Source organism: Drosophila biarmipes, chromosome 3R (assembly GCF_025231255.1).
Source record: "Drosophila biarmipes strain raj3 chromosome 3R, RU_DBia_V1.1, whole genome shotgun sequence".
In the NCBI taxonomy this organism is placed as follows: domain Eukaryota; kingdom Metazoa; phylum Arthropoda; class Insecta; order Diptera; family Drosophilidae; genus Drosophila; species Drosophila biarmipes.
Genome location: NC_066616.1, coordinates 21780694 through 21805913, shown reverse-complemented (window position 1 = coordinate 21805913; position 25220 = coordinate 21780694). Strand labels below are relative to the sequence as shown.

Sequence of the window (25220 nt, the reverse complement as noted above, 5' to 3'; positions counted from 1 at the left end):
AAAACCACCCAATCCGCCCGCATCATTGTTTAACATTATAATGGAGAGGGGGGAAACTGCCATCGCCGATCCTTGGTCAGGTTACACAAATAGCAAGTCACGTTATTCCATTTTCTGTGGGCGGTCCCTTGGCCACGTTTCACATTTGCAGCTTACTCCACAATTTGGCTTTAAATAAATATTTAACCTACTATAATTGGAAACTCAAAAAGTGCAATTAGCACGGGTCCAATGAGAAGAGTCCGAAAGAGAAAAACTTTGCAAAAGTTTCAAGTTCCCGTTCCACTCCGCCGGTGAAATGGAAATTTCTTTGTCCAAATTGAAGGAGTTGTGAGCCAGCCGTCCAAGTTAATTAGGTTATGAAATTTTTACTGGGCCACTGGACAGATGTGTCTGGCATGGCTTTAAGACTAACTTTAAGCCCTTTGACCAAGCTCTTCTCTCCTCTTTTTTTGTTGCTCTGAGAAGGCCACTTAAATTTTTAATTGCAGCTAATTAAAAAAACGCATCAAAACGGAATATAGAGCTGAGCGTACCCAAAGTGGCAAAATAGCAACAGGATCGCGAAAAAGAAGCAACTAAATAAATGTAAACGAAGTGAAAATACTCTTCGTGGTCAGAAAAAAATTTAGAAAAGATAAACTTTAAATTAAAATTATTTCAGTCGCTTCTTGTAAAATTGTATTTAAAAGATACAATATCTCTTAAAACCTTATAAAACAAATTTATACAAAATATTCAAAAGGAGAAATATCTAAAAGTATCTTTAGTCTGAAACTTCGTAACTCCAACATTCCTTTTGCACTTTCATTTCTCTGGTGTTAGAGAAGACATAAAAAAGGGCAGATAAATATTTAACAAGCTGCACAAAACAGACAAATATGCACACACATTCGCATATCCACACACAAATGTTTTTTCAAATGTAGAGGGAGGAAGCGAGACAGGGAGACTGCGAGAAAGAGATAGTCGACACTTGAACATTAAGCAACAGCCAGCTACAAAAAACGCAACGTGATAAATTTTTCCCACTTTGAGCGGAATGAAAATAAATTTTTTACCAAAAACGGAAACTGGGCGTTGGGGTCTGGCATAAATAACGAAGGATGCTGAAAAAGCAGGAAAAGCGTGTGCAATTAAAGGAATGCAATAGATAAAAGGATACTCTCTTAGATTTTTTTAGCAACTGTGGGTGATACTAATCACAGAAAGGTATCTAGGAAATGTATCTTGATTAAATACCATTTAGTTTGAGGTTTAAAAATTCTTTTAAGGACTTTAAATACATTTTCTGATACATATAAATTCTAATTATGGTTTCTTTTTATACCCATTCATGATGCTGCCCCTGCACAAAATGAAACATAAACCAGACATTTGGCTGGGTATTTTTGGACAAAACAAAGCCGGCCTTTCAATGGCTGTCAGTTGGGCATCTGTCTCGGTGTCTGGACCTGCTCCCCAGACCATCTCCGCCCCCTAACCATTATCCTTGCGCCTGTTTCACCCCGTACCCCCAACGACTGTCTGCCTTTCCTGCTTATCGGGCTGCTTTGTTCTTGCAGTTTGGTGCATACTTTTAGGCGCAAATCACGCCATGTTCAAAAGTTTGCCGTTCTGTTGTCTCCGGGCCTCCAGTTCATTGCACTGTGTGTGCAACAGCAATGGAAATTGCAACGCGCCGGACTTTTATTGCCAGGAAATGCCTCTTTTGGGCTAGACGGCTAAAGTTTTGACACAAAAAATCGTAAGTGAAAAGCTACAAAAGGTATACAAAAAAATGGATCCTTAATTATGTAGCTCTGAAAACATAAAATTTTTTTCCACAAACCTGTATAAATATGTATCCAAAATATAAAAAAAAAAAATTTTAAACCAGCTTCAAATATCACTTTAGTTGACTTAAAGTAAGCAGTGAATAAGAGCCGCATTTTTGAATAAATTCTTAGCGTAAAATATATCTTTGCATACTTTTAGACACCTACAATAAATATGTAAGTTGTTTAAACCACCTGGCAATAGTTATATATATTTTACTATACATAAATTCCCCCAATTTTTCCCTGTGCATTATTGAGCAAATTTCGAACTGCAATTGCAGTTGCAATTTGTGCTGCAATTGCGGATCGGAACTGTCGCATGTTTGGACGCAGTAAGCGGACACATGGATAACTTCGAGCCTCGAACACCGAACTTCGATTATGGCAGCTAATAAAAAACATTGTGCTACGCGGCCTAGGCGCTTTCAAAAATTTGGATTTATGGTTATTTTATGGCTGTTTGGTTTATTGTTCTTACTTTTCCTTACGTTTTCTTGGCTCCTTGTTCCTCGGCTTGTCGCTTGGGTCATAAAAATTCAATTATGTGAAGGAGGCGTGCTGGCACAAGAAGTTACAAAAAAAACCTGAGAGACCGTAAAAATGAATGAATGCTGATTTAAAAGGAGTGTGTCTGAGTGCGATCCAGAAAGTATGCCATATGTACACTTTTTTGTACCTTTTTGCATGGCTTTGACACACATGCATAAGTAAGGAGCACGCACACCCACTCAACCGAGCCAAATGCGATATAAGAATTGCCAAAATGTAGGAAGCCTCTTGAGCAGACCCTAGAAGTACGCTTTAAATTTCCCCCACTATGCAAAGCGGATGCCGAGAGATGGAAAATAGGAAAATGCCAAGCATCATCCGGCGGCTCTGACGGGGAAATGTTTTCTAAATAGAAACCGGAAAAGCGGGAAACGAGATGAGACTGGAAACAGTCTCCGAATACTCTTATGAAAATGAAGCCAAAAGTTTGCTTAAAAGAGAAAAGTTCTCCGTTTTAAGGATGTCCTACAAAAGCGTGGGTAAAAACAAGAAAGTAATTACCAAAGAGAAGATACATTTTATAAACGAAAACATATAATATACAGAACAATTTTAGTCTTCTTTTTATGGGATTCATGTATACCAAAAAGTTCTTACAATAAATGAAATACTTATGCGCCATTTGATCCATTTCCCCTTAAACTAATTGACACACTTACATACACTTTAAATATTTGGCCCACCATCAATGGAGTGAAAGCCAATCTTTTGATGGATGGCTCTACTTGTGAGAGGTTAAATGCCTGCTTACACTATCATATCCTTTTATGCCACTAGTGCTCCTTCGTTCGTCTTGTTTGCGTGCTCTTTTTGTTCAAACATTATCACAAACTTTGCATTATCCTGGTGTAAGTGAGAGCACACAAGAGTGTCCTGGCCCCACTGAAAATCTTCCTGCGTTTCTTATCCTTTGAGAGCGTATGAGCGCCTTGTTATTAACCTCCTTCCGACTCTGTGGAATCCCGGTTGCCACTCCTGGTGAACTAAAGCCATCTCGGTGGTGCAGCTGCTTATGTACGCAAATATGGCTGAGATACTTTAAGGCTTTAGTTGGATATGTTCCAAGCACACTTGAAAAAATTACAAAAACCATTTAAATATTTATAAATTATTTTCTTATTATTTTTTAAAAACACATTGTTTTGGTAAGGATACATTTACTATTTTTTATAAATTTATAAAATGGTTTATAATGCACTTAACATTTTTTGTGAGTGTTTTTGGTTATTTGTTTGCACTTGACTGCAGATAATTGGCACCGGGAAGTGTGGCCATGAACGATCGTTGTCATCATCATGATTGACAGCTCCTACACGATGCCGGCAATCCGAGCCCACAAGTCGATTCCTTCCGGTTCGGTTGCTCGATAATAGAAGAAGTAGTCGAACATCGTTCCACTCATCAGAGTCCCTCCGCACCCAAATGACATGTTTTGATAAATTGTTTGATTAATGGACGCATGTGCGTAAATACTGTTTAAGTGCTCCCGACGCGAGAGAAGGGCTTACGTATCAATATCCGAAAAGTGGAACGAGAAGGACACTTCATGGCTGTGACCATTAAAAATAATTTTCATCTCTTGCGACCGCCTAAAAGCGCACTTTCCACCACAAAGAGCGACAGCTGAAAATGACAAAATCTGTCGGATGCCAGGCCGATGTTCATAAATCAAAGTGACACCCGCACACACACAAACACGCTCACTTGCCCACCCATACAGACAAGCAGACATTTTCCACATTTCCGGCGCGCTCATTAAAAAATTGAGCGCCATTTGCCAAATGCGAGGAAGGCGAGTGAAAAACAGGGGGCAAAAACCGAGGGTGAAACAGTGGAAAACAGAAATTGCATGCTTGAGCATATGCATATGCATGTTGTGCGAGGAACTCCACTCGAAAAAAACTAACACATCATAAATCTTGCACAAGTATCCTTAAGCGTTGCGACTCTTCCATCCTTCAGCCACGCCCCCCACCAACGACTCCCGCCCCCATCTGGCGCCACTGCAAAATGGAAACTCATCCACATAAAAGGCAAAGAATTTAAAGTAGAGTCTCTCGAATGACAGGAAAGATTTTTGTTATAAAAATCATAAACTGAAATTGGGCCTTGTAAAGATAATAAATAATAATTTGCAAGGATGAGGCCTTGTAGAATATTTAATCAATGGATATTTTTTTATAATGTCTGGATTCGCAATTTTTGAAAGCATCGTAGGTCTCAACGTTTAAGAGCTTCAGTACCACAATTTGCTTCATTTTATTTTTGTATTACCTTACACTATTCTTTAGGCTACTTCCACTGTAGGTGGAAGCACTTTCAGGTGCTTGGTTGGGGTTCGGATTTTTCCTTTTTTTAATTACAAAAGCCTTCAAACGGTCCGTTGGCTGGTGCGCACATAAATATGCAACACTATTTTTTGCCAGCACCCCAGCTTTCTCCTTTTGCCGCTTTTTTGCACCACATGCATGCAATAAGAAACTTGCCAAAGGCCAAGCAAACGCTCACGTCGCGTTTACCATGACAAGCCCAAGCTGTCGTCATCCCTCTGCTCATCCCCCTCGGTTTTTCCTCAATTTTCCACATACCACCTCCGCTTTTCCCGCGTCCCTTCTCTCTCTTTGCCTGGCAAACGCCTTGGGCGAATTTTTTTGCGAGTAGCCACAGCAACAGCTAAACTTAAGACTTTTGGCACGTGCATCTCGTCACTTGGTCGTTTTCGCTTCTTGTTCATCTCTTGTCGGGCCGAAGGATAACTTCTGCTTCCCCAGGATCAATATGTTCTCTAATGAAACTTGTGTCACAGTGTGATATTGATTAAAGAAAAGGAAAGGGACATGGTGGTAGAAAATAGAGATTACCTCAAACACAATTTCAATGGCCTCTTCAACTTTTTCTGTTGATAAAAGTATGGGCTTCTTGGTATTGAAAATCTCGACTAAGACTGTCATATCTAGGTATTCAGTAAAAAAATGGCCCTCTTTAGAAGCGGTTTCGATAATTAAAAGACCAATCCAAAGAATAGAAGCCACGCATTTTTATACCTAATTTTGTTAACCGCCTTTCTTTTTGAAAGAAAAAAAAAACTAAAATAATTCTTTAACTTTCTTTAGCTTTTGCCTTTGGCTTCAGACTGTCAATTGTTTCCCATAAAATCTTTTTGCCGGCGAATTTTCTTGGCAGAAGCTTAGAAACTTTTTGGCAACTCAGCTGCCAAGTTTTCCCTGCCGCATTTATAATAACTAACCGTCAGTTGACGGAGATTATAATCTTTATACCAACAGAGACAATTGAAAATTAGTTTTCTTTCCTTGATTAGTACAAAGTTTCTCGTCATGAACATTTTAACACAATTCTGATGGCCATTTCATCACTAGTTTGCATGCCATCATCTTCTGCTGATGAATTGCTCATATTGGATGACATGACGGATTGATGTGATTACTCCCGCGAAAACTTCCACTTCAACATGGCGTTTGATATGGTTTTATGCTACTTTCATTCCGAGTTTTTGATGGACACCATCCGACAGACATCCGACCCCTGAACGTTGATCAACCTTCCACCGTGACTGCAAAGGAAAAACTTGAACTTCCGCTTTTACATTTTATATTCGTCCTTTGCGCTACTTAGCTTTTTTTCCGCTTTACCTATCAACTGAGCAGATTTTCCACTCACTCTATCCATCCCCCTGTCCCTGAGGCCCGGGGATATCGTCTAACCCTCGAAGGGAAATGCAATTTACAGCGAAAAACAAAATTAGAATTGACTTTACCCCGTAAGCTGTTGATGCAGGGCTCTCCTTCGCTTGGAGAGCAACGAAAAAATACAAATAAATAAACAGACAACTTAATTTCCTAGTTAAACGTAGTTGCAGTTGTTGCTCGTGTTGCTGTTGTTCGTCGTTATCCTTAGCTTTGCCTCCCGTAATAGACTTTAGTGATCTAAAAACTTATAATTGACCGTATTATAATCGTATTTCCCTTCCCACTCTGCTCTTTGTCTCTTGCAGGTCAGTATCGGAGATGAACGCCACTTCTCTATATGCCGGGTAAGCCATGGGAAACTTAAGCATAATTAAGCCCATTTATTATTAATCATAAGAAAAGGGTAATGGAAGACGGCCGCCACAGATCGAATTATTCATATTGATAAAATCCATCCCTTCACCTAACCGGATTAAATCCATTTTCGTTTCATCATGCGGCGTTTGTGGCAGGCAGGTGCAAACTTTAAAGGCAAACTTTAAAAGTACAAATTCAAATAAAAATTTAATCAAACTTTTGCCGAGTGGCCTGGAGTGTGGGGGATTCCAGAGTGAATGTGATGGGCATAAGCCAGCTTGAACTTGGCTCCCGCTTTTGGCAGCTCATGCGGCCTTTATAATTGGCATATAAAATAAAAACCGAAACAAAAGTTTAGTCCAGCCTCCCCCGGGGGAAAGTAAAAACATTGAAGTTGAGTTCAGCTCTGCATAAAGTTCGAGTGGCCATTAGCACAATAATGTTTAAAGGTCCTGGTTTAAGGGATCCTTAAATAAATATAAACATTCGGTTTTAAAAGATTTCTCCGCTGTAGTTTGCACTTAAAAAGCCAGTTTAATTATCTACTGGAAGAAAGCAAACAGAGCAGTTAAAATATTTCACTGACATAAAGTGAAAACAATTAAACTACCATTTCATGCTGACAACAATCAAACAATTAGTGTAAATCGATGGGTTTATTTGGTTATTTCGTGTACACATACGAGTATTGCTTTTTGCAAGCAAAAAAGAAAAAACGTTTCTGTTTTAAATTGCTTAATTTTTTCCCCAAGTGCTTTGTTCGTTACCGTGTGCGTATGACAGGCAATGGAATACAAACTCATGTATAAAAATCAGAGTAAATAAAAAAGTGACAGAGGAGCCGAGGAGTGAGACTGGGGAAGTAAAATGCCAACAAACGGCAGCAATTGCGGTGGGGGAAAGTTTGTGGAGCTCAGAGAACTCACAGAAGCCCAGTGGCATATGCACATTTTGCACAATGTTTGCCCTCAGAGGGGGGTCGAAAACGGAAAAGGGGGTTTCTGTGGGGTCACCGAATGTCATTGTTAAAAGTGACGGGGGTTCTCTCCCCTTTTTTTTTGCTCCTTTCCGGGGAATTGCTGCAGAGTTAAGAAATGCCAGAAATCGTATTGCTCGTTCAACGAATTATAATGTAGAACCGTTCAATCCGTTTTGTGTGGGTGGAAAGACAGGATCTTTGCTTAACAAAAAAGGAAAAGAACCAAGTAAATCCGACATATACATATGGGGGTTCGGCTTTCCATTTTAATGGTGAGTAAAGAAACTTTTCCGAAATTTTTTTGGTGTCCCTTGGGGTAGATATTTATTTTTAATCAACTTTCGGAAAGTAACTTTTGAATAAGGCTATCATATATTGATGTATCCTGTTAAAAGCTGAGATTTATATTTCAAAAATAAACCTTTAATATTACCCTTAAAATGTTCCCCACTTTTGACCACTCCCCGCACACATGGCGTATGCTTGATTAATTTTCATTACCTTGCGAACCAAACAGCAGGAAAAGGGCGTTGAGGGAAATGTAAACAAAAAGGCCTAATTTAATTACCTTACTTTGCAAGGGCCATTCAAGTTTGCCCAAGTTTTGAGGCGTTTTACATTAAGGTTATGCTTCCGTTAAAGCCTTTGAAGTTGACTGTGAGTAAACTTTTTTATGACCGACTTCAAGGCGTCGGCTGGGCCAATTAAAATGCCAGCAATTCTGCTGACTTTGTTGTTGGCAACGATGCGTTCGCTTCCCTGTGTGTATGTGTGGGTTAATTTATTTAGCAACCAATTGGCACGTAAGGGGTTAATTGTCAGCCAGTCAGCAAAAATATACCGGGCTCGAGTTTATCGATTGTACATAACTTGCACATGTTGTGCTTTAACCCCCCAAGGCCCAAACTTTTGCGCTTCACACTTTACTCAAACGCCTTTTCCCCACTAGTTTGTTGATTTTCGGGTTTTTCCTGGCTGCGGGCTTCCTTGAGATTCATTTACGCAAAGATGCATATTACTTGCGTGCTGGCCTCTTGCCATTTGTTTGATTTAAATTTAAATTAAAAATCACTCATACGCACCGTCTGACAGACACACTGACAGCTGCGGGCCGCTCATTGCGAACAAGCAAGAAATAAAATAAAAAAAAGGGTAAATAAATAAGAGCACTATCCACATATTGCACAAATGTCAAACACCTGGCCAAAGCCACTATATAAAATTCATTTTAAAAGCAAGCAATCAAAGTGCCCAGACATCCCACACAATTCACCCTGTTCTCCTCGTTCAACAAAGGCTTAGAAAAGCGTCGGGTGGCATTTGAAAAGCCCCTTCCAACCGTTGGCCAGCAATTAAGCCAGTTTGTAACAATAAATTTCAGTTGCTGGCAGCACGAGGTGTTTGCCAACTGTTCACTATATTGACTTTCAATTTTGGTGCCGGTCAGTTGGTTGGGTTTTATTTTTAGGCACCCTTAAAGGACCGCAGTGCAGAACATTTAAATTCGGGCACCAAAAGTGATGAATTTTCCTCCCCTGCAAATAAATTGTGGTGAATTTCAACGAATTAATATTAATCGAATTCAATTTGTTCAGCAAAATATTTCACTGGTAATTAGCCTAAATCACAATTTGTTAAATTTCTTAACCTTTAAAATCAACAAAAGCAAAGAAAAAGTATTTCTAATCGACGTATAAAGATACACGTTTAAAATTAAAGGATTACTTTTACATTCATCATAATTTTATAATATATATTTTACTGAACAAGATGCTAGAATAAAAAGTGTTCGATTTACCCCCGAATGAAAAGGAAGTCAATCTATTATAGATTACATGCCCGCTCTCTATGGATTCGCAAACATTTGCCAATTGGCAAACAAATGCCAAATAAATCAAAATCAAACAAGAGAACTGCAGAACCCCTGCGAAAAAGGAAACCCAACCCCAAAGGTGCCCTTAAAAACTTGTTCCCTTGGCCGCTTTACAATCCAACCTCAGCTCACCGCCCACCGGCAACTCACCTGGTTTTTCCTCACCTCGGCCCCCAGGCAACCACCCCCGAACCTCCTCCAATGCGCTTGTACAAACACGTAATCGAATAATCCAATTTGTTTGCGCAAAAACTGAAACTTTTTCATAGGGCTTCAGTTGACGGCGACGCGCTGTGAGTCACACCGCCCGACCTGCGCCCCGCCTTTTGAGCTAATTGTTTGAGTGAGTTTTGGATGTATAAGTGCATCGTCCTGGCCCCACGGAACCCAAAAGTCCTTGTTCCATTCGTTATTGTCTGCCAAATGATGTAATTGTTACCTGCTAGTTTGATTTGAAAGTTACCTCAACTTCTGCCCGGAGTGGTTTGAGTTTCTTGCGCAGGGTGGCTTTTTAACAAAACCATCAACAGAAATACGATTATTTTCAGTATAAAATCCGGGCACAATTTAGGTCGACTCCATTTTATATGTATTGTTATAATTAAGAATGAGTATCTTTTCCTAGAATAGGTATCTGTATTATTTCATTGGACTCTTTCATAAGATATGTACATAAGATTGGTGCTTGCAAAATAAAACACCTGAAAGTAACAATTTCCTAGAAAATCTATAACCATAGTGCTAAGAAAACCTACGCAGTAAATCCACTTTGTGGAACTATCTTGAGAAAATTCTGTAAAAAACTATAAATAGTATATGCTCCCATTCCTTTGTTTGAAAGTAATTCCTTTCATTAACTGCTTAACATTATTTGTACTTATTTCGTCATCTTGCTGGCAATATCTGGGAGAACTCAACCATTTCCACTTTCATTGAAATCCATTCGAGCAACTAATCCTTCCCCCATTTGCCATTGTAGTCTTTATTTTCCCTTTAATCAACCTTTTGTTCCATTCACTTTTGTGGCGCCCCTCCCCCATGGCCGCCCTTAAAGCGATTTAGGCAACTGTATCCTGCAGACTGACCTTTCAATTAAATAAACGTTCCGTTGGTCACCTAACCGGAGGTCCGAGCACCGAGGACCTCCAACTGTGTGTGTTGACAACGGAGCCCCACCCACCCAGTTTTCCGCCTCTCAAGGCCACCTGCTGTTGCTGTTGTCGGGCATCTTTTCACACCCACATGCAAGCGAAGAGCGTTTTTTCCCCATTTTGCCACAATCTTGTCAAACATTGGTTGCCCTCTATTCGCAAAGAGGTTCAGAGGTGCCCCTTTAGTTTCAGCACCAGATTTTGCGACTTAAAAAGGAAAAGCTCTTGAAAGTATCTGAAAGACACTATAGCTACTGGTATCTAGTAGATACTTCAATTACTGAGTTTTACATTCCAAATCTTTTGATAAATTGCTAATTTAATTGCTAGTACTTAAATTGTAAGGAAAAGATAATTTAAAATTAATTTTGGGAACGATTATAATTATCTATCTCAGTCTTACATGCATTACAGATTTAAGCTCAAGATTTCCTAAGCGCCTCAAGAGCAGCTTTGTGTACCGGGGGGCTGTCAATACACTTGCTCCGGTTACGTAAGATTCTGAGAACCAAGTGCTCCTGGTTTTCCCTCGAGATGAGCGGATGAATAGCCTGCTAATCCGAGTGCTTATTACTGCAAGAAGAGCTGCTTGTGGCCAAAGTAATATGCGCTTTCAGCCGGAGACAAACAGCTGGCGAACTTATCCGTCCGTTTGGGTGCGTGTGCCGGAAGCCATTGCGGGTTAACGGGGGGTGTGAGGGGGTTAAGCAGGTAGCAGAAGGGACAGGTGGGAAGTGGAATCAGGAAGTGGGCGGAAGAGGTAACCGGAACGGAAGCAGGGAACGCGACACTTTATGACTGCTTCCCTGGGACTTGCATTCAGTTCGGTTTGATGTGCTGCCAGTCCAAAAAAGAACAGACAGCCAGGCACTAAAGTCTTTCTACACAGAAAACATTTTAGATTTATGTCCTAAAGATATTTTATTTATATATATATTTTTAAATGCATTTGTATTAACCAAAACCAGAAGTTTAGTAGCCATATGATAAGACGAGTATTTAAAATTTGTCTTACTTTAGTTTGTTTTAGATGATGCTTGAAGCTTCATTTTTTCTCTGTCTTAGATTTTTTATATTTATAAGAGTAATTTAATATTTAATAAGTTTCAGAAACTTCCAAAATATATTTTTTGGTGAACATACTGTTAGGAGATGCACATGTTTTTATGAATATTGTTGCATCGAACATTCTGGTTCTTTCAATTAATTAAATAATTCAATTTATTTAATAATTTCCCTAAATTACCCAAACAATTTTTTCTGCGTGCATTCAGCCGGGTGATACTTACCACCCCCATCTCCTGTCAATTTCCCACCCCCTGGCAGGAATTAGGAATGCATTGTCTGAGGCTCAGCTCAGTTTTCCGTTCGGGTTTTCAGCTCAGTGTTGCTGCAGTTTGTGCGTCAACTCTTTGGCTCAAGTGCGGGCCACATTTCATAGGCTTCCCAGAGTAACCTCCATCCAAAGCCGCTGCCGCGCCACCCCCTTCGCCCAGCCATCATATATACGCCCCCAAATCTCACCCCTTCGCTGGAAGACGCGACACAAATTAGCCATCTTTTCTGCATTCTTTTTTTTCGCAGTCTTTCCATTTGGCTGAGAACATTTTCAGTTTGCTTTGCAGTGCACAACTGGCAACAGTCGACGGCTTTTATTCGATTCGTTTTCCACTCGATTCTTTTGTCTGCCCGTAAGGAAATAATCAGACCAGTTAACCAAGGAAAAAACTTTAATTCTCGGCTCTCGAAGTGAATTTCTCTCGGCTTGTCTCAAGCTAATTCAATTATTGCTGCTGCAAGTGATAAAGCTAAAACGAATGATTGCAAACTCGGTTTGGGCAGCCAGTGAAGGGAAAACATTTAATTCAGTGCAAACATAACTTAGTTAAAACCAAGTTCTGTGAATATGAATTATTTAGAGACCATTTTGTGGTAAGAAAATATATTTACCTTAAATGGAAAATATTATAGAAAAAATCAATGATTGAATTGTTTACATTTTGTAAACTTTTCCGGACTGTTAATACCTCCTTTAAAATTACATCAAACTTTCCACATACATTTAAAGTACTTGGCGGCGTAACTTTACAATGTGCCAACTTCATAAAGTGTATTTAAATATTTTCATAGCCTTTTCTTGGTCAGAGAAACGCATTCACCTAGACAAGAAAATTAGCAGACGAGTTTGCAAACAATTTTTGTATGCAATCTCTTGGATAATTGAATTCAAATATACTTGAGTTAATCCAAGAATGTTCTAAATAAATATCCTTGTGATTCCTTTATTTTTTATGAACTCAGGGGAATGCTGTGCGCAATATTTGTGTTGCTGTGCCAATATTTGTTCACGTTATTTTCTATGTCATCCAGCCGCAGCTGCCAAGTTTTCATTGCCGTTGTGCCCTTTGGCCAATTGCTGGCTGCTCACTCAAATGGTGCGTAAAAATCACATTAGCGGCAGCCGTGCGACATTTTGGCCAGATTCAAGATTCAACATTCAAGGCCTCAATGCCCCAAAGAGCGCTTTATCTTCCAGAGGAGTGTGTTGTTGCCCCGACCAATTAAGCCCTGACAGGCGTGCTAAGCCAAGTTCTTGAATTTATTATACCAGCATGCAGACTGCAATTTTAATGGGACGCACGAGAAGTTTTTCTTTGTTCTCTGCTCGGGTCTATTATGAAACTTTTAAAGGAAATTTCCTTATTTATTCCTACCAAATTTTTATAAATAGGTGGAGCTCAACTACATTTTTAGGTGGTTCATTTTTATATTAAAATAAAGGCTTTAATTTGTGAGAAAGAAAACATATTTGATTTTATTTTTGAAATGGTTTATTTAAGCTCTCTGAAGTCCAAATACCATTTGCCCTACACGCATCATTTTAATACTTTTTCCCTCTGTGTTGTCTCGTTGAAGAGGATTAGTTTTGGGGCCTTTTTTTGGTCGTACCTATTTCTAGTTGATTTTCCAGACTGAACTACACACGGCCCTTGTGTTCGTCCTTATATTTCCTGCATGGATGTTTTCATAAATTTTACTCCCTTTTCGGTTTTTTTTTTTTGCTATTTTCACTGCCTGCGACTGGCATGAAAAGCATTTTACACATGGCAGCATTTTTTAATTTTGCCAGCCGGCTTTTAGAAATGGGACAGTGCACATACACCCGCACGAGTGTGTGTAGCACACATGCACTTACTAATTAGAAATAAAAACGCGAACTGCACTTGCATTTTGCTCATTACGTTCTCTCAGCCATTTCTCTCTTTATTTATTTGGTGGCACCACCACCCCCTGGCGAACTGGCATTTTGTGCTAAAGCATAGGGTGGCTGGTCGTTTGTTCGGAAATAATAGACACCCTGTCTTTGGGCCAAGAAATCCGCCGTAGCGTTGGCCAAATCACCGCCCATGGTCTGCATAACTCCGGTGTCCTTTGGGCAGCGATGGAAGCGGGTCAACTGCTGCCATTCACCGGCTGGACAGCCCTGGGACAGGAAACCCTCATTCCGATCCCCTGAGAGACTCTCGGCAAAGAGCATAAAGGCCCTCCAATGGCTGCATTCATGCCAAAAACAACCTGGCTGCTGGCTGCCCCAATTGGCATAGAAGTCCGCATGACCCAGGGGTCGATCGAATCCGTAGCTGCCCACACTGGTGTGCAATACCTCGACATAGTCGGCATCCTGGGGGGTCAATCGCTCCTTCTCCTTGGCATATCGGAAGAAGGGCAGGGCGGGATCTAGAGCCCGGATCATCCGGAGACGACCGGTCTGCAGGTGCTTCCCAGCCAGACCCGCCACATGCGCCCCCATGCTGAAGCCCACCAGCTGCAGATCCTCGAAGCGCAGGCCCGCCTCCTGGTGCAGGAAGTCCACGAACTTGGCCAGCACCTTGCCCACCGGCTTGACCCTGTAGCTGGCCGTGATGTAGTCCGCTATGGCTCCACGCCCCCAGTCGACGGTGAAGATGTTGTAGGTGCCGTTCTTAAGGTCCAAATAGGCAGGGATTAGAGCACTGTACATGTTGGCATTGGCGTTGCCCAACCATCCGTGTATAAGGATTCTAAAACATATAATAATTTATTAGAAATCATTTAGGGGATTTCGGAAATAGCAGTTTTTAGTGGATATTTAATGATTTACATTAGATGGAGATATCAAAAACAAAGTACTTGTATAGTGGTTCAAGGGGTTTTGCCTCCTAAGTTCGCTTCTTTTATAATCCTTAAAGTCTCTTGAAAATGCTTAATCGGAAGGCTTTCAAAAACCGAAAATGGCTTTGGGAGTGGCACTCAAAAATCGTAGGTTATAGACGTGTCGCTTGCCACCCGCAGCACTCACCGTGTGGGATTGAAGGGACTGAAGCGCGACCGACGCAGCGAGGCGGCATCGTAGAGATTCACCTGTTCGGTGGTGATGCTGACCTCCGCCTGGTCCCCAGCCACTTGCCCCTCCACCTGGCCCTTGTTCATCACGTTGAGGCCAAAGGCGGCGGTCAGTGTGTTGCCCACCACCTGCTGGAACAGCCTGCGATGCGGTGGCTCCTCGGATTTCGATGGTGCTGGTCCTGGCTGGCGGATCATGGTGCCCTCCGGGATGCGCAGCGTGTGCAGGTGGAAGTAGGTGTGGTGCTCGGCATTGTACAGCAATTTGTAGTCCGTCTGCAGGCGGAGTAATTGCTGTTCAACCGAACTGGGTCCCTGCTCAGGATGCTCGAGCTGCTTCTCCCGCGCCTGCTGCTCATCCCATATTGGCAGCCAGCCGGGACTCATTAGGCCAGACGACAGCAGCGGCATTTGTGTGTCAAAGTAGTTCGTCTGCCACCGCCACCGCTCACCGCCCCGATTTCTCATCCGCATCATCGTCATTGTTCCCATTCTGAGGGCACTTTCCACTTCATTTGTCACTTTTACTTGCACTGCGGGTTGAGCATTGCGATCCGTCTTCGCCATCGCCATCGGTACGGCCACCTCCAACGCCTCCTCCTGCAATTGATTGTTGTCTGCAGCGGCATTATAGTCCTTAGAACCAGCCCTATAATCAGGCGATTTCAGCTTTGCTGCAGCGAGCCACAAACAAACTGGTGTCAACGAAACGAAAGTGCATTAGGCTCGAAACTGTGCAACTAGAACAGCCCGCAAATGGATGCGAAACACGGGGAAAAATACGTGTATCTTACAGATAAAGATACAGATTTTATAGAGATTTAAGCTAAATAGTAAGAAATATTGTTGCACGTGTATAAAAATGGCTCACATTCGCAATTTAATCTCTTTTTCGCCTCTGAAATTCTCTTTGGAATCACACACACATTTTTCCCTATGCACATTACCGATGCTACAGCAATTTAGGATGCTGATGATGATAGTCACCTGCCTGCAGAACGACCACAAAATGCCCAGCATTTCCCATAGCTCAAAAATCAGCTCTTTCCGCAACGAACTGGGACTTAAAACTGAAACGTACTGAACACAGTCGAAGCACTTACCCCAGCATATTTGTCCAGCTTTATGGGCTTATTAATATGCAGAACTTCACACTTTTTCCCACTCTCATCTTCATTGATTTCTTCTTAACGAGAGGTAATTGTTAATGCCTGGGTTGGCGGGCATTACTGGGAGAGTGCTCTCCCATTAGCTGCTAATCTGTTGGGTCAACAAAAGTTCTGGAAGTGAGTGGATGTAAAGGGGGCAGATGGGCACCACGAGGGGAATCTGTGCCAGTGACCAAGTTTCTGACCATTTAGCACACGATGCTGGGAGTTGAATCTTTTTTGGGATAGGTCAATATTCGTGCAAGAGACCTGTTAAATCTTTGTTAAATAACATAAATAAAGTATGTACTTTATGGTCGAATGTTATTGTAAAAAAATATTTAAAAAGTTATGAAAACCTTACAGGTTGAGTGCTTAATTTGTACTTTTCTTAATATTTTCTGACAATCTTCTGCTTCAAGCCAAAAATATCGAATTTCAATTATACTTTCTCTTTTGCAATGCTTGATTGACAGACGCATAAATCGTTTTCATTTAATTTTTTACATAAAATTGTTCCACATTTACAAAGCCGACAAAGTGTAATATGATAAGCCAGCCTTAGCAATTTTTATTTAATATTTAATACACAAGGTATCTCAATCTCGCAATTGCCTTATCCCAAATATAAAATTTACCTCAGCCTGTGGCAAAGGCATACTAATCGAAATTTTGCACATTTGTTTTTGTTTACTTTGCAGGTAAGTTCACATATTTCCGCGAATTCCGCCCACCGGAAGTGGCGGTCGCCATTTTAACGACATCCGGCGCGTGCATTTCTTGCCTGGCACTATGGAACGCCGACGAAGAAGGATGAGGACATGGCTGTTTTCCTTGGGGTTTATCGCCGATCGCAAAACGTGACGAAAACAACGAGAAAAGCGTGTTGTAGGGTAGAAAAACCAAAAAAAAAGAAGAGAAACGAACCCTCCAGGCAGCCGGGAAAGATAAACGAAGGTAACCATATCTCAGAGCCCGCTCTTATCGGGATCATGTAAGGGGTCTATTGAATATGATGTCACATGCGGGGACATTTCAATTCGCCCCCGCGAAATCACTTCCCCTCCGCAGCGATGAGATGGCGATACAGCACAAGTTCAATGTACAATCTTTTGTGCTTGGATTTCTGCATTTGCATTTTTTGCGCCAACGGTGCCCCATTGTTGTTCTTGCAATGCGACACTCAGACAGGATTTGTTTGCCATTGGCAGGGAGGGGGTGTGGGATGGTATAAAAAACAATAACGCGACAATAATCGATTAAAAACAGCGACTGGAAAAGGAACTCCGGCAGTCTGAGCTTTGTTTGCCTTTTACTTTATGGCCGCAAGCTCAAAAATGTCACTCGAGTGACTTTTATTACAAGGATATTCAGACTGGCTGGGGAGGATGTGTGTGCAGGATGGGTGTAGTGTCCCGTCCCCTGGACTATTTGCCCGCAAAATACTTGAGCCGCTCTTTGGTGTCAGCATTTACCAGACGAGTGTGCACCCTTCATGTAGGCGTGTACATCCTGCCCCCGCAGCTTACTTATAAAAAAGAAGCATTTTCTCAAGTGCCACTTGTCGCACTGCATCCTGCGAGCATAAGCAGGATGCGTCGCCTCCAAAGCTGCTGACTCAGCCTTATTTTCCTCATAGCCTCTATACACGCCTTTGTGGCTTTCTGGCTGTTGTGGGTAAACAATGAGCGCATAAACGAATTTGTTACATCAGTTAGGGCTGAGTGAGATTGTTGACATCAAATTTGATGACTGGCAAAGGAAGTAGCATCTCTTCAACCATTTTATTATTATGTGAACTAAGTAGGGTCCTAGGTTGCATTTTCGGAAATATTTCATTTGCATTATTAATTTATAATTTTGAGGATATTGCAAATATTTCTATTGATATTTCATCAGTACTCCCTCATTTTCAATTATAATGGAGTATATCGGAAAGTATTTAATAATTAAAAGAAAGCTGCGTTTTTGACTTTATAAAGTAAATAAACAACATAATATATATTGTATTAGATTTCAGGCTAGTAGAATATTTTTTATCAAAAGCCAATATTTTTTATTGTTAATATAGATGGTCTTTATTTAATAATTTTCCTCTGTTGTAAAGCTTAAAATAAGTTTAGCTTCTTTCTAATTGTGTGTGCGTTTTTTCAGGTCGATGGATATGAGGTATCATATTTCGAATCTGGTAGCACCAAAATCTTTTATATCTATGAAATCGAATCGTATCTTTTTTGGACTAGGGAGATGATAAGGTAGATAGCAGAACTGCTCTGTTAAAACTCTGTTAAAATGCATCCATTTTATCCTTTATCCGTTTACGGATAGTAAAGCTTTATTTAAAAGCTTTTGGGAAAGGTTCAGGACTCTGATTTATTGGATGTCCTCGCTTTCGATTTAAAGGATGTGTGCTTTTATAGGAGCTTTCGCAGCTTTCGATGTACTCTGCCAATTCAGCCATTCTGTCAAGTTTACAACTTTCCGCTGGAAAGCATCACGAGACTATGGGTCAGAGGTCAAGTCGGAAGGCAGTGGAGGGTGCCGCCCCGAGTTCGAGTCTCCCTTGAGGAAAGGCTAATTACTATTATTTATTGTTGTTGTTCAAAAAAAGTATGCACAAAAAAATAAGTTTTCCAGCATTTCTTCAACAACGCAATCTGGAATAACTTTTAATATTTAATAACACTTAACATAGTTTATTTTATTTAAAAGCATTTGTTTCCGCCGGAAAGTGAAACTTTATCTTTTAGTTGTAATTATGTCAATTGCCAGATTTCCGCTCAAGACTTTCTGATGTGGTCCTTAGCTAACTGCTTCTATTTACAAGCATCCTGTTTAGTGATTTTCCTCGGAGAACAGAGAGCAGAGAGGAATTTCCGGCTCTAAAGAGTCCTTTTGACGGCGAAGTGGCCACTTGCCTGCGCTGTCTGGCTTGTCTGCCGACCTCAAGTGGCATCTTCACAAGCTCCTTCACCCTTTCTCCTCCCAGAAGGACTTCCGTTCTTGGCTTTCACCTGCGACGACATTGTATGGAAATGAGCAAGAATCTGGGTTCTGTGGTCGGCAACTCCTGGCCAACTGTCCTTGCCACATACTTGTTGAAGGATGCTTTCGGTAATACGAGACTTTTTATGGGGCGCTCCCCCACTTTTGTCACACCTTTTAATTAGCAAAATTACACCGAAAGCAGGACAACTTTTGTAAGCAATACATGTGTTTGGGCGAAGCTTTGTTTTGCTAGTTACATGGGAAGTTACAGTTGCCATTTTCCATATAATTATTCTTATAACCACCTTTTTGTTTCGTCCTAGAATTAATTCCAGTTTGTCGCCAGGAAAAACTTAATTTTTCACCCAAAAATAATAAGTATTTTTAGCAAAACAATAAAAGTAATGGTCCAAAAGTGGAATGTCATACCTTGTTGAACTCGTAATAAAATTTCCAATAAACTGGCATTTAAACATAAAAAATTTTATTTTTGACCTATTTTTGCAAAAATAGGCGATGCTACCCCTTGTCAAAAAAGCCAAAATTTGGAAATTTTTAAAATTTTTAGAATCAGACAGGAAATGACTGTGATTAATTGTCTATCTTGTTAGCTGTCCAAAACAGTGCGTCTTTTAGGTTTCGGACCATTTCTGACCAAGTTACACCAAATAAGGTAAAAGAAAAATATCGCTTTTTTGTCCAAAAAAAAGTACAGGCTTATTTTTCACCCAAAACAAAACAGTATTTTGGGCGAAACATGAAAAGTAAAGGTCCAAAAGTGGAATGTCATACCTCGTTGAACTCGTAATGAAATTCCAAATCGATTGGCATTCACACCTAAAAATTGTATTTTTTATCATTTTTTCAAAAATTGACGATGCTTTGTAAAAAAGTCAAAATTTTGAAATTTTATTAACTTTTAGAACCAGCCAGAAAATAACTGCGATTAATTGTCTAGCTTGTTAGGTTTTCAAAACAGTGCGTCCTTTGGCTTTCAAACCATTTTTCACCAAGCTACACCAAAAAAGGTTATTAAAAATATCGGTTTTTTACCAAAAACTAAGGGTTTATTTTCCACCCAAAATAAATCTGAATTTTGGCCAAAACAATAAAAGTAAAGGTGCAAAATTGGAATGTGATACCTTGATGAGCTCGTAATTAAATTTCCAATCGATTGGCACTCACACCTAAAAAATTTTTTTAAAAAGTAGGTGCTACCTCTTGTAGAGTAGTTAGAATTTTCGAAACTCTTTAGTTTTTAGGACCATTAAATGAATTTAATTGTTAGCCCCTTAACATTACCATATTACATTTTTTACCACGCCTATTGGAATTTCTCGCTGTGGAGTTGCTCATTTGGTGCTGTCATTCTGCGTAAGAGAGCGAGAAAAGGGAGCAGCAGTCGCCGGGTTCTCATTTCCGAGTGGGCTGACTTGAAAGCATTTTTCCGGCTGCAGGTCCTTGATCCCCCATTCCATCTTTCCACCAATCCCCCTCCCCCTGTGCCCCTGTGTGCTGTGTATTTTTTGTAATGCACTTTCAAGCACTTAATAAGCTCACAAAAGCACCGACAATTTGCATACGACTGTGGCTGGAGGACTAGTAGTCGTCGGTGGTTACGGGGAACCACTTACCTTAACCCAGCTCTTCAGCTCTTCCACGCATTTACATGCACAGCCAGCCTCGAAAGGACTCCTGCCTTGCCCACACACACACACACAAACACATATCCTCCTTATCCTTGCCAAATCCTCTGCCATTTACGAGGGGTCTCTTGATGTCCCTTGCGTCTGTGTGAGTTGAACGTTTACCTTTTCATCATATTTGAAGTGCACGAGTGCAAGTGCGTATCCTGCTGTCTCTCTCTGCCTCCCTTTCCCTCTCTCTTTCTCCCTTCCCGTCCTTTTCTATGTGTTTGTGTGTCTAGGTGGCAGTGCCGGCAAACTTGGTTGGCAATTTTATTTTTAGGTCAACGTAATTTCCGCACTTTTTATCACCAGCTTCCGTTGATTTTTTTGTGCCAGGCACTTGTCCCTGTTTTGTTTCGTTGTTGAGGCAATTAATCATTTAAAAGGTTGATAGTGGGTCTTTCAAATGTAGGTTGTTAGCCGACATGGAAAATATTTACGGTTACGGATAGCCATCAAGTTTTTGACATGGGTCTATAGGTGTGGAAAATGTCCTTGTCCATCATTCAACGTAAAATTAAAATTTTTAAGGATAGCAGAAATGTATTATTTTTTCATCACTCAATGTTAAATATAATTTTATAGGGATACCATAAATGTATTACATTTTTCCTCATAATTTAATATATAATTTTTTAAGGATCAACGAAATAAATTTGTTTCTGTGTGATCAAATATTTTCTAATTTTTTTAAAATAAATTGATGATAAAGATCTACTTTTTTATGCTTCTTCAAATGTTTATAATTCTTCAAGGTTTTTAAATAAGAAAAAAACATTTGAGTTCAATAATAGTACATTTATTTTGATTTTTAAATTTTTATTATTTTTTCATCACTCAATGTTAAATATAATTTTATAGGGATACCATAAATGTATTACATTTTTCCTCATAATTTAATATATAATTTTTTAAGGATCAACGAAATAAATTTGTTTCTGTGTGATCAAATATTTTCTTATTTTTTTTAAATAAATTGATGATAAAGATCTACTCTTTTATGCTTCTTCAAATGTTTATAATTCTTCAAGGTTTTTAAATAAGAAAAAAACATTTGAGTTCAATAATAGTACATTTATTTTGATTTTTAACTTAAATACATTATTAATCAAACAAAATGTATTATTTTAGAATTTACAAATTATTTTTCATAATTCAAACATTCAATAAGGAAAACGTAAAAAGACTTTACAAAGCTCTGAGCTATTAGGAAACCTCTGTGAAATATTGCGAAATGCAGATGAGTAATCCTCCTCGCATTAAGTATTCCAACTCATTGCTCGCATGTCAACGGCGACATTTTCATCTCAAAACGGAGAGCACTTCACTTCCGCCGGTGCATATTAAATGCAGCAACCCTTAATCCTTAATCATGGCACAAGGATGCAGCACCAGCACCCTCTTCGCATGTGGAAACGATTTGGCTACCTCAAGCAAAGCTAAGCGTTGTCAATTTGATGGGCACAACAAACGCTTGGTTAATTTCGAAGTATTTAGGCAAAGTACAAAGTACACACAGGACGTAGGACACAGATACACACGCATACAGCCGCAGCTGCCGAGAAAACCGAGATACGCCCAAAAAGGCTTTGATCCTTGGGCTGACGAAATAGCAGAGGCAATAGCAACAGCATGTGCACGGCAGGCCGGCAAGTTTCGACTCGCACCCCGCGCACCCCCTCTATGTGGACTAATCCTATAGCTAGGCCATTATTATCATCATCAGCAAACTGCAGAAACGTGAGATTTCGCAGAGAGACAGAGGGAGAGCAACCCCTAGCAAGGAGTTCTCAGGATCCCCCATCCGCGCCCTTTGAACTGCATTTAAATGCCATTTTTCAGCTGTCCCTGCCCTGCCGCTCGGCTGCTCTGCGCCCTCAATCTCCCAATTCATCATCTTTCTTTGTCAACTTTTTGTTATTTGGTATTCCAATGCAGGCCCCTCTGGCCAGATAATGCATCGGGATTACATATAGGGGTTGCTAACGACGACGATGATGATGCTCTGCTGATGCTGGTGCAACTTTTGTGCATTTCCCCAGAACTTTTCCGGCTTTTCGGGTTGGCAACAATTTTCGTTGAAAAAGAACACAAAAAAAAAGGAGGGTACGCCTCTGCATCCCCCTTAATGCCGTTCATAAGCCCACCCAGAAGCAACCACGAGAAGTGGGAAAAAATCAGGGAGTGGTCGCTGCCTATTTTTGGGCTTTTCATTTCCTTAAAATCTTGGTGAAAAGACTTGGTTATTCTAAAGATACAAGCCTGGTTGCTACTTTCTCGACTAATACTATAATTTTTGTTAATTTTCCCTAACTGATTTTGATTGAGTTTCTTAGTTTTGGTCTATATGGAAAGTGGGATTTATCCCTATATGCAGAATCTCTCTCTTCACGCTCTCTCTTTCTCTTTGGACATTGCCATCTCTTTCTCTTTGCTCTACCCTCTCGCTCGCCCTGCAGATTTTGCAGCATCCTGCTTATCCCTTTTTGGCCCGATACACACACACACAGACCCAGATATATGTATATCTGTATCTGTGTGTATACATGCACGTGCGTCGTGTGCGTGTGTGCGAGTGTCCTGTACTGTGTGAGCTTTGAATTAAAAATGGAAAATTGATTTTTCCGGTTGCTCATATACACACACAATCGCACTCGCCGTGTGTGCGAGTGTGTGTGTGCGCGAGTGTGTGTTTTCCACAAAGCCGGAAAAGAAAGCTTGGTGCGTTTTCCTCGGGTTTTCCTTGCCGCCGCCGCCTCTCGTTGCTAATGACGCTCAACAATGTTAATGCCCCGACCCAGCAGTAAGCTATAGTATAGTGTTACAATACTGCTGTGACAGGACAATATCAATGGCAAGCGTCCGATTCGATGGATGTATTCTGGGATCTATCTCTTGGATCCTCTGGTTTTGGTATTTAATCATAATCACTTTGTTCACTAGCTGAAACACATTGATGGCGGGGGGCTTTCTCTTTTTCGATGTAGGTGGGGGGCTATCCAAAAGGGATTTGGGTTAGTTTCTGGCCCGCTTTCGAGGTCCGTGTGATCCGTCATCGGTCCGGGAGAAATTGCACGTACGGATACCCAAAGTTGACTGAAAGGCAGCCCAGGGTAGCGGCCACCATCGTCTCGATTTTCGTCGGCTTTCGAGGGTTGCGCGCGCATTCCAATTGCAAAATATCTCCCCCGATTTCAGGGGGTTGCTCGGTTCCAGTCTTCCCCCTCTCTCTCTCTCTCTCTCTCTCTCTCTCTGCTGCCGTCTCTTTCTCTGTCTCACAGCGGGATTTATGTCCCGCCGGTGGAAATGGCTGCTTCTGGAGCGGATTTTCGCCCGGTGTATACGACGACCGGCGCTTCTTTTTCGAGGGTGGTTACTTCCAGGCAGCTTCGCCGTTTTCCAGCTCTCAAAAACGAAGCGAAAGGCAAGCCACCCCCCGTAAATCGCACATATATGATATATAGACTTTTCCCAGAGCCAAAGTTTATGCGGCGCTCGCCGAGGCCCTCTGCACTTTGCCCAGTGCAAGTGCTTTTCACTTCCAAGCCTCACTCCCCTTTCGCTTTGGAAAAATCAAATGTAAAAACAATAAAGTTGCGCCATATGCTTTTAGCTCGAAAAAGAGTTGCCGTCCATGGCATTTTCATTTTGTATTTTGTGGCATTTTTCTCAATGAAATGCCAGCTCTCTTTCTCTGCCGAACTGCAGTTTTGTGTCTACATAAATTTTATGCACTTGGGCGGTGGGTGGTGAAATGCAGGCCAAAGGACAAACGACCCAGGGCAGGTGAGGGAGTGGGAAATTGCGGGAGGCTTTTGAAGAGCGGAGCCGAGCAATTTGTTTTTGGTCTTTCGCATGTTGTTTTTTAAGTCCGCCCCCCCCAAACCCAGTGTTATTGTTGTTTCTGGCAACGGATTGGGTAAATTGCATTGCAATTTTTGGCCCCGGGGAAAACACTCAGACGACCAGGGTTCTGTGGATTGAGTTATTTTCAGATTGCAGTTTGTCATCGGATAGCCGGTGCGGATTAGAAAGTACTTTGTCCTGACAAGCTGCTTTGAGCGGGGGAGTTGTAGACGACGGCTTGGGAATAGATTGGTGATTTCAGGTGCTGCATAAAATATTGTGTCAAAAGGAGCAATTTGTGGGCTTTTAACTGAGGTGGTTTTCTTTAAGTTGATAAATTGCTGAAAACCTTTTTGGAATTGTTACAGAGGAGATTTAAAAAACCATTAATCAAATTAAAGTTTCCGTTTTGTCTTTATTTAATACTTTATTAATACCTTTAAGTATACATTTATTAGATAATATTTTTATTAAGCAGAAAACAAAATAGGGAAGATATACCCCTTGGTCCACCTATCTTAATGTTTCTTAGACACTAGAACCCTAGTTTAACAACAGATCAAGTAAATTCATATATTTTCTGGAAATACCATCTTGCTACTTCTTCAAAAAAAGAAGAAGTTCTTGATTGTTCTTATAGCTCTTTATAGAAACCATATTGTAATATCGCTGCTCCCACAAACTAGTTCTTTATTGGTTGGCTTCCACTGTTTCTTAAGTCTTGCCAATGT

At 40.7% G+C, this 25220-nt stretch overlaps 2 protein-coding genes across 7 annotated transcripts in view; one reads left to right on the top strand and one right to left on the bottom strand.

Annotated features, from left to right (window-relative positions):
- Positions 1-25220, top strand: part of LOC108026139 (poly(U)-binding-splicing factor PUF60-B) — a 99792-nt gene that overhangs the window by 57267 nt on the left and 17305 nt on the right. For 4 of the 6 annotated variants that reach the window (XM_044095561.2, XM_017096864.3, XM_017096865.3 and 1 more), the window contains one exon: positions 6382-6420. The exons of the other annotated variants lie outside the window; for them this stretch is intronic. In XM_044095561.2, the coding sequence (XP_043951496.1) occupies positions 6382-6420 (39 nt within the window). The remainder of the gene's footprint in view (positions 1-6381; positions 6421-25220) is intronic. 6 annotated transcript variants of the gene reach the window in all.
- On the bottom strand, positions 13705-15871 carry LOC108026140 (uncharacterized). The gene is made up of 3 exons (XM_017096869.3): positions 15807-15871; positions 14776-15514; positions 13705-14497 (listed from the first exon to the last, which is right to left on the bottom strand). Exons 1-3 carry the CDS (start codon positions 15844-15846, stop codon positions 13705-13707), a joined length of 1572 nt encoding a protein of 523 aa, XP_016952358.1. The 5' UTR covers positions 15847-15871.

What these genes read in the sequence shown, in the direction of transcription:
- LOC108026140 (XM_017096869.3), bottom strand. Translation starts at nt 15,846, where the DNA reads ATGGGAAATGCTGGGCATTTTGTGGTCGTTCTGCAGGCAG. An exon ending in TGTGGTCGTTCTGCAGGCAG is followed by an intron (nt 15,515 to 15,806) that starts GTGACTATCATC and finishes CGTTGACACCAG; the next exon opens with TTTGTTTGTGGCTCGCTGCA. An exon ending in AGTCCCTTCAATCCCACACG is followed by an intron (nt 14,498 to 14,775) that starts GTGAGTGCTGCG and finishes TATATGTTTTAG; the next exon opens with AATCCTTATACACGGATGGT.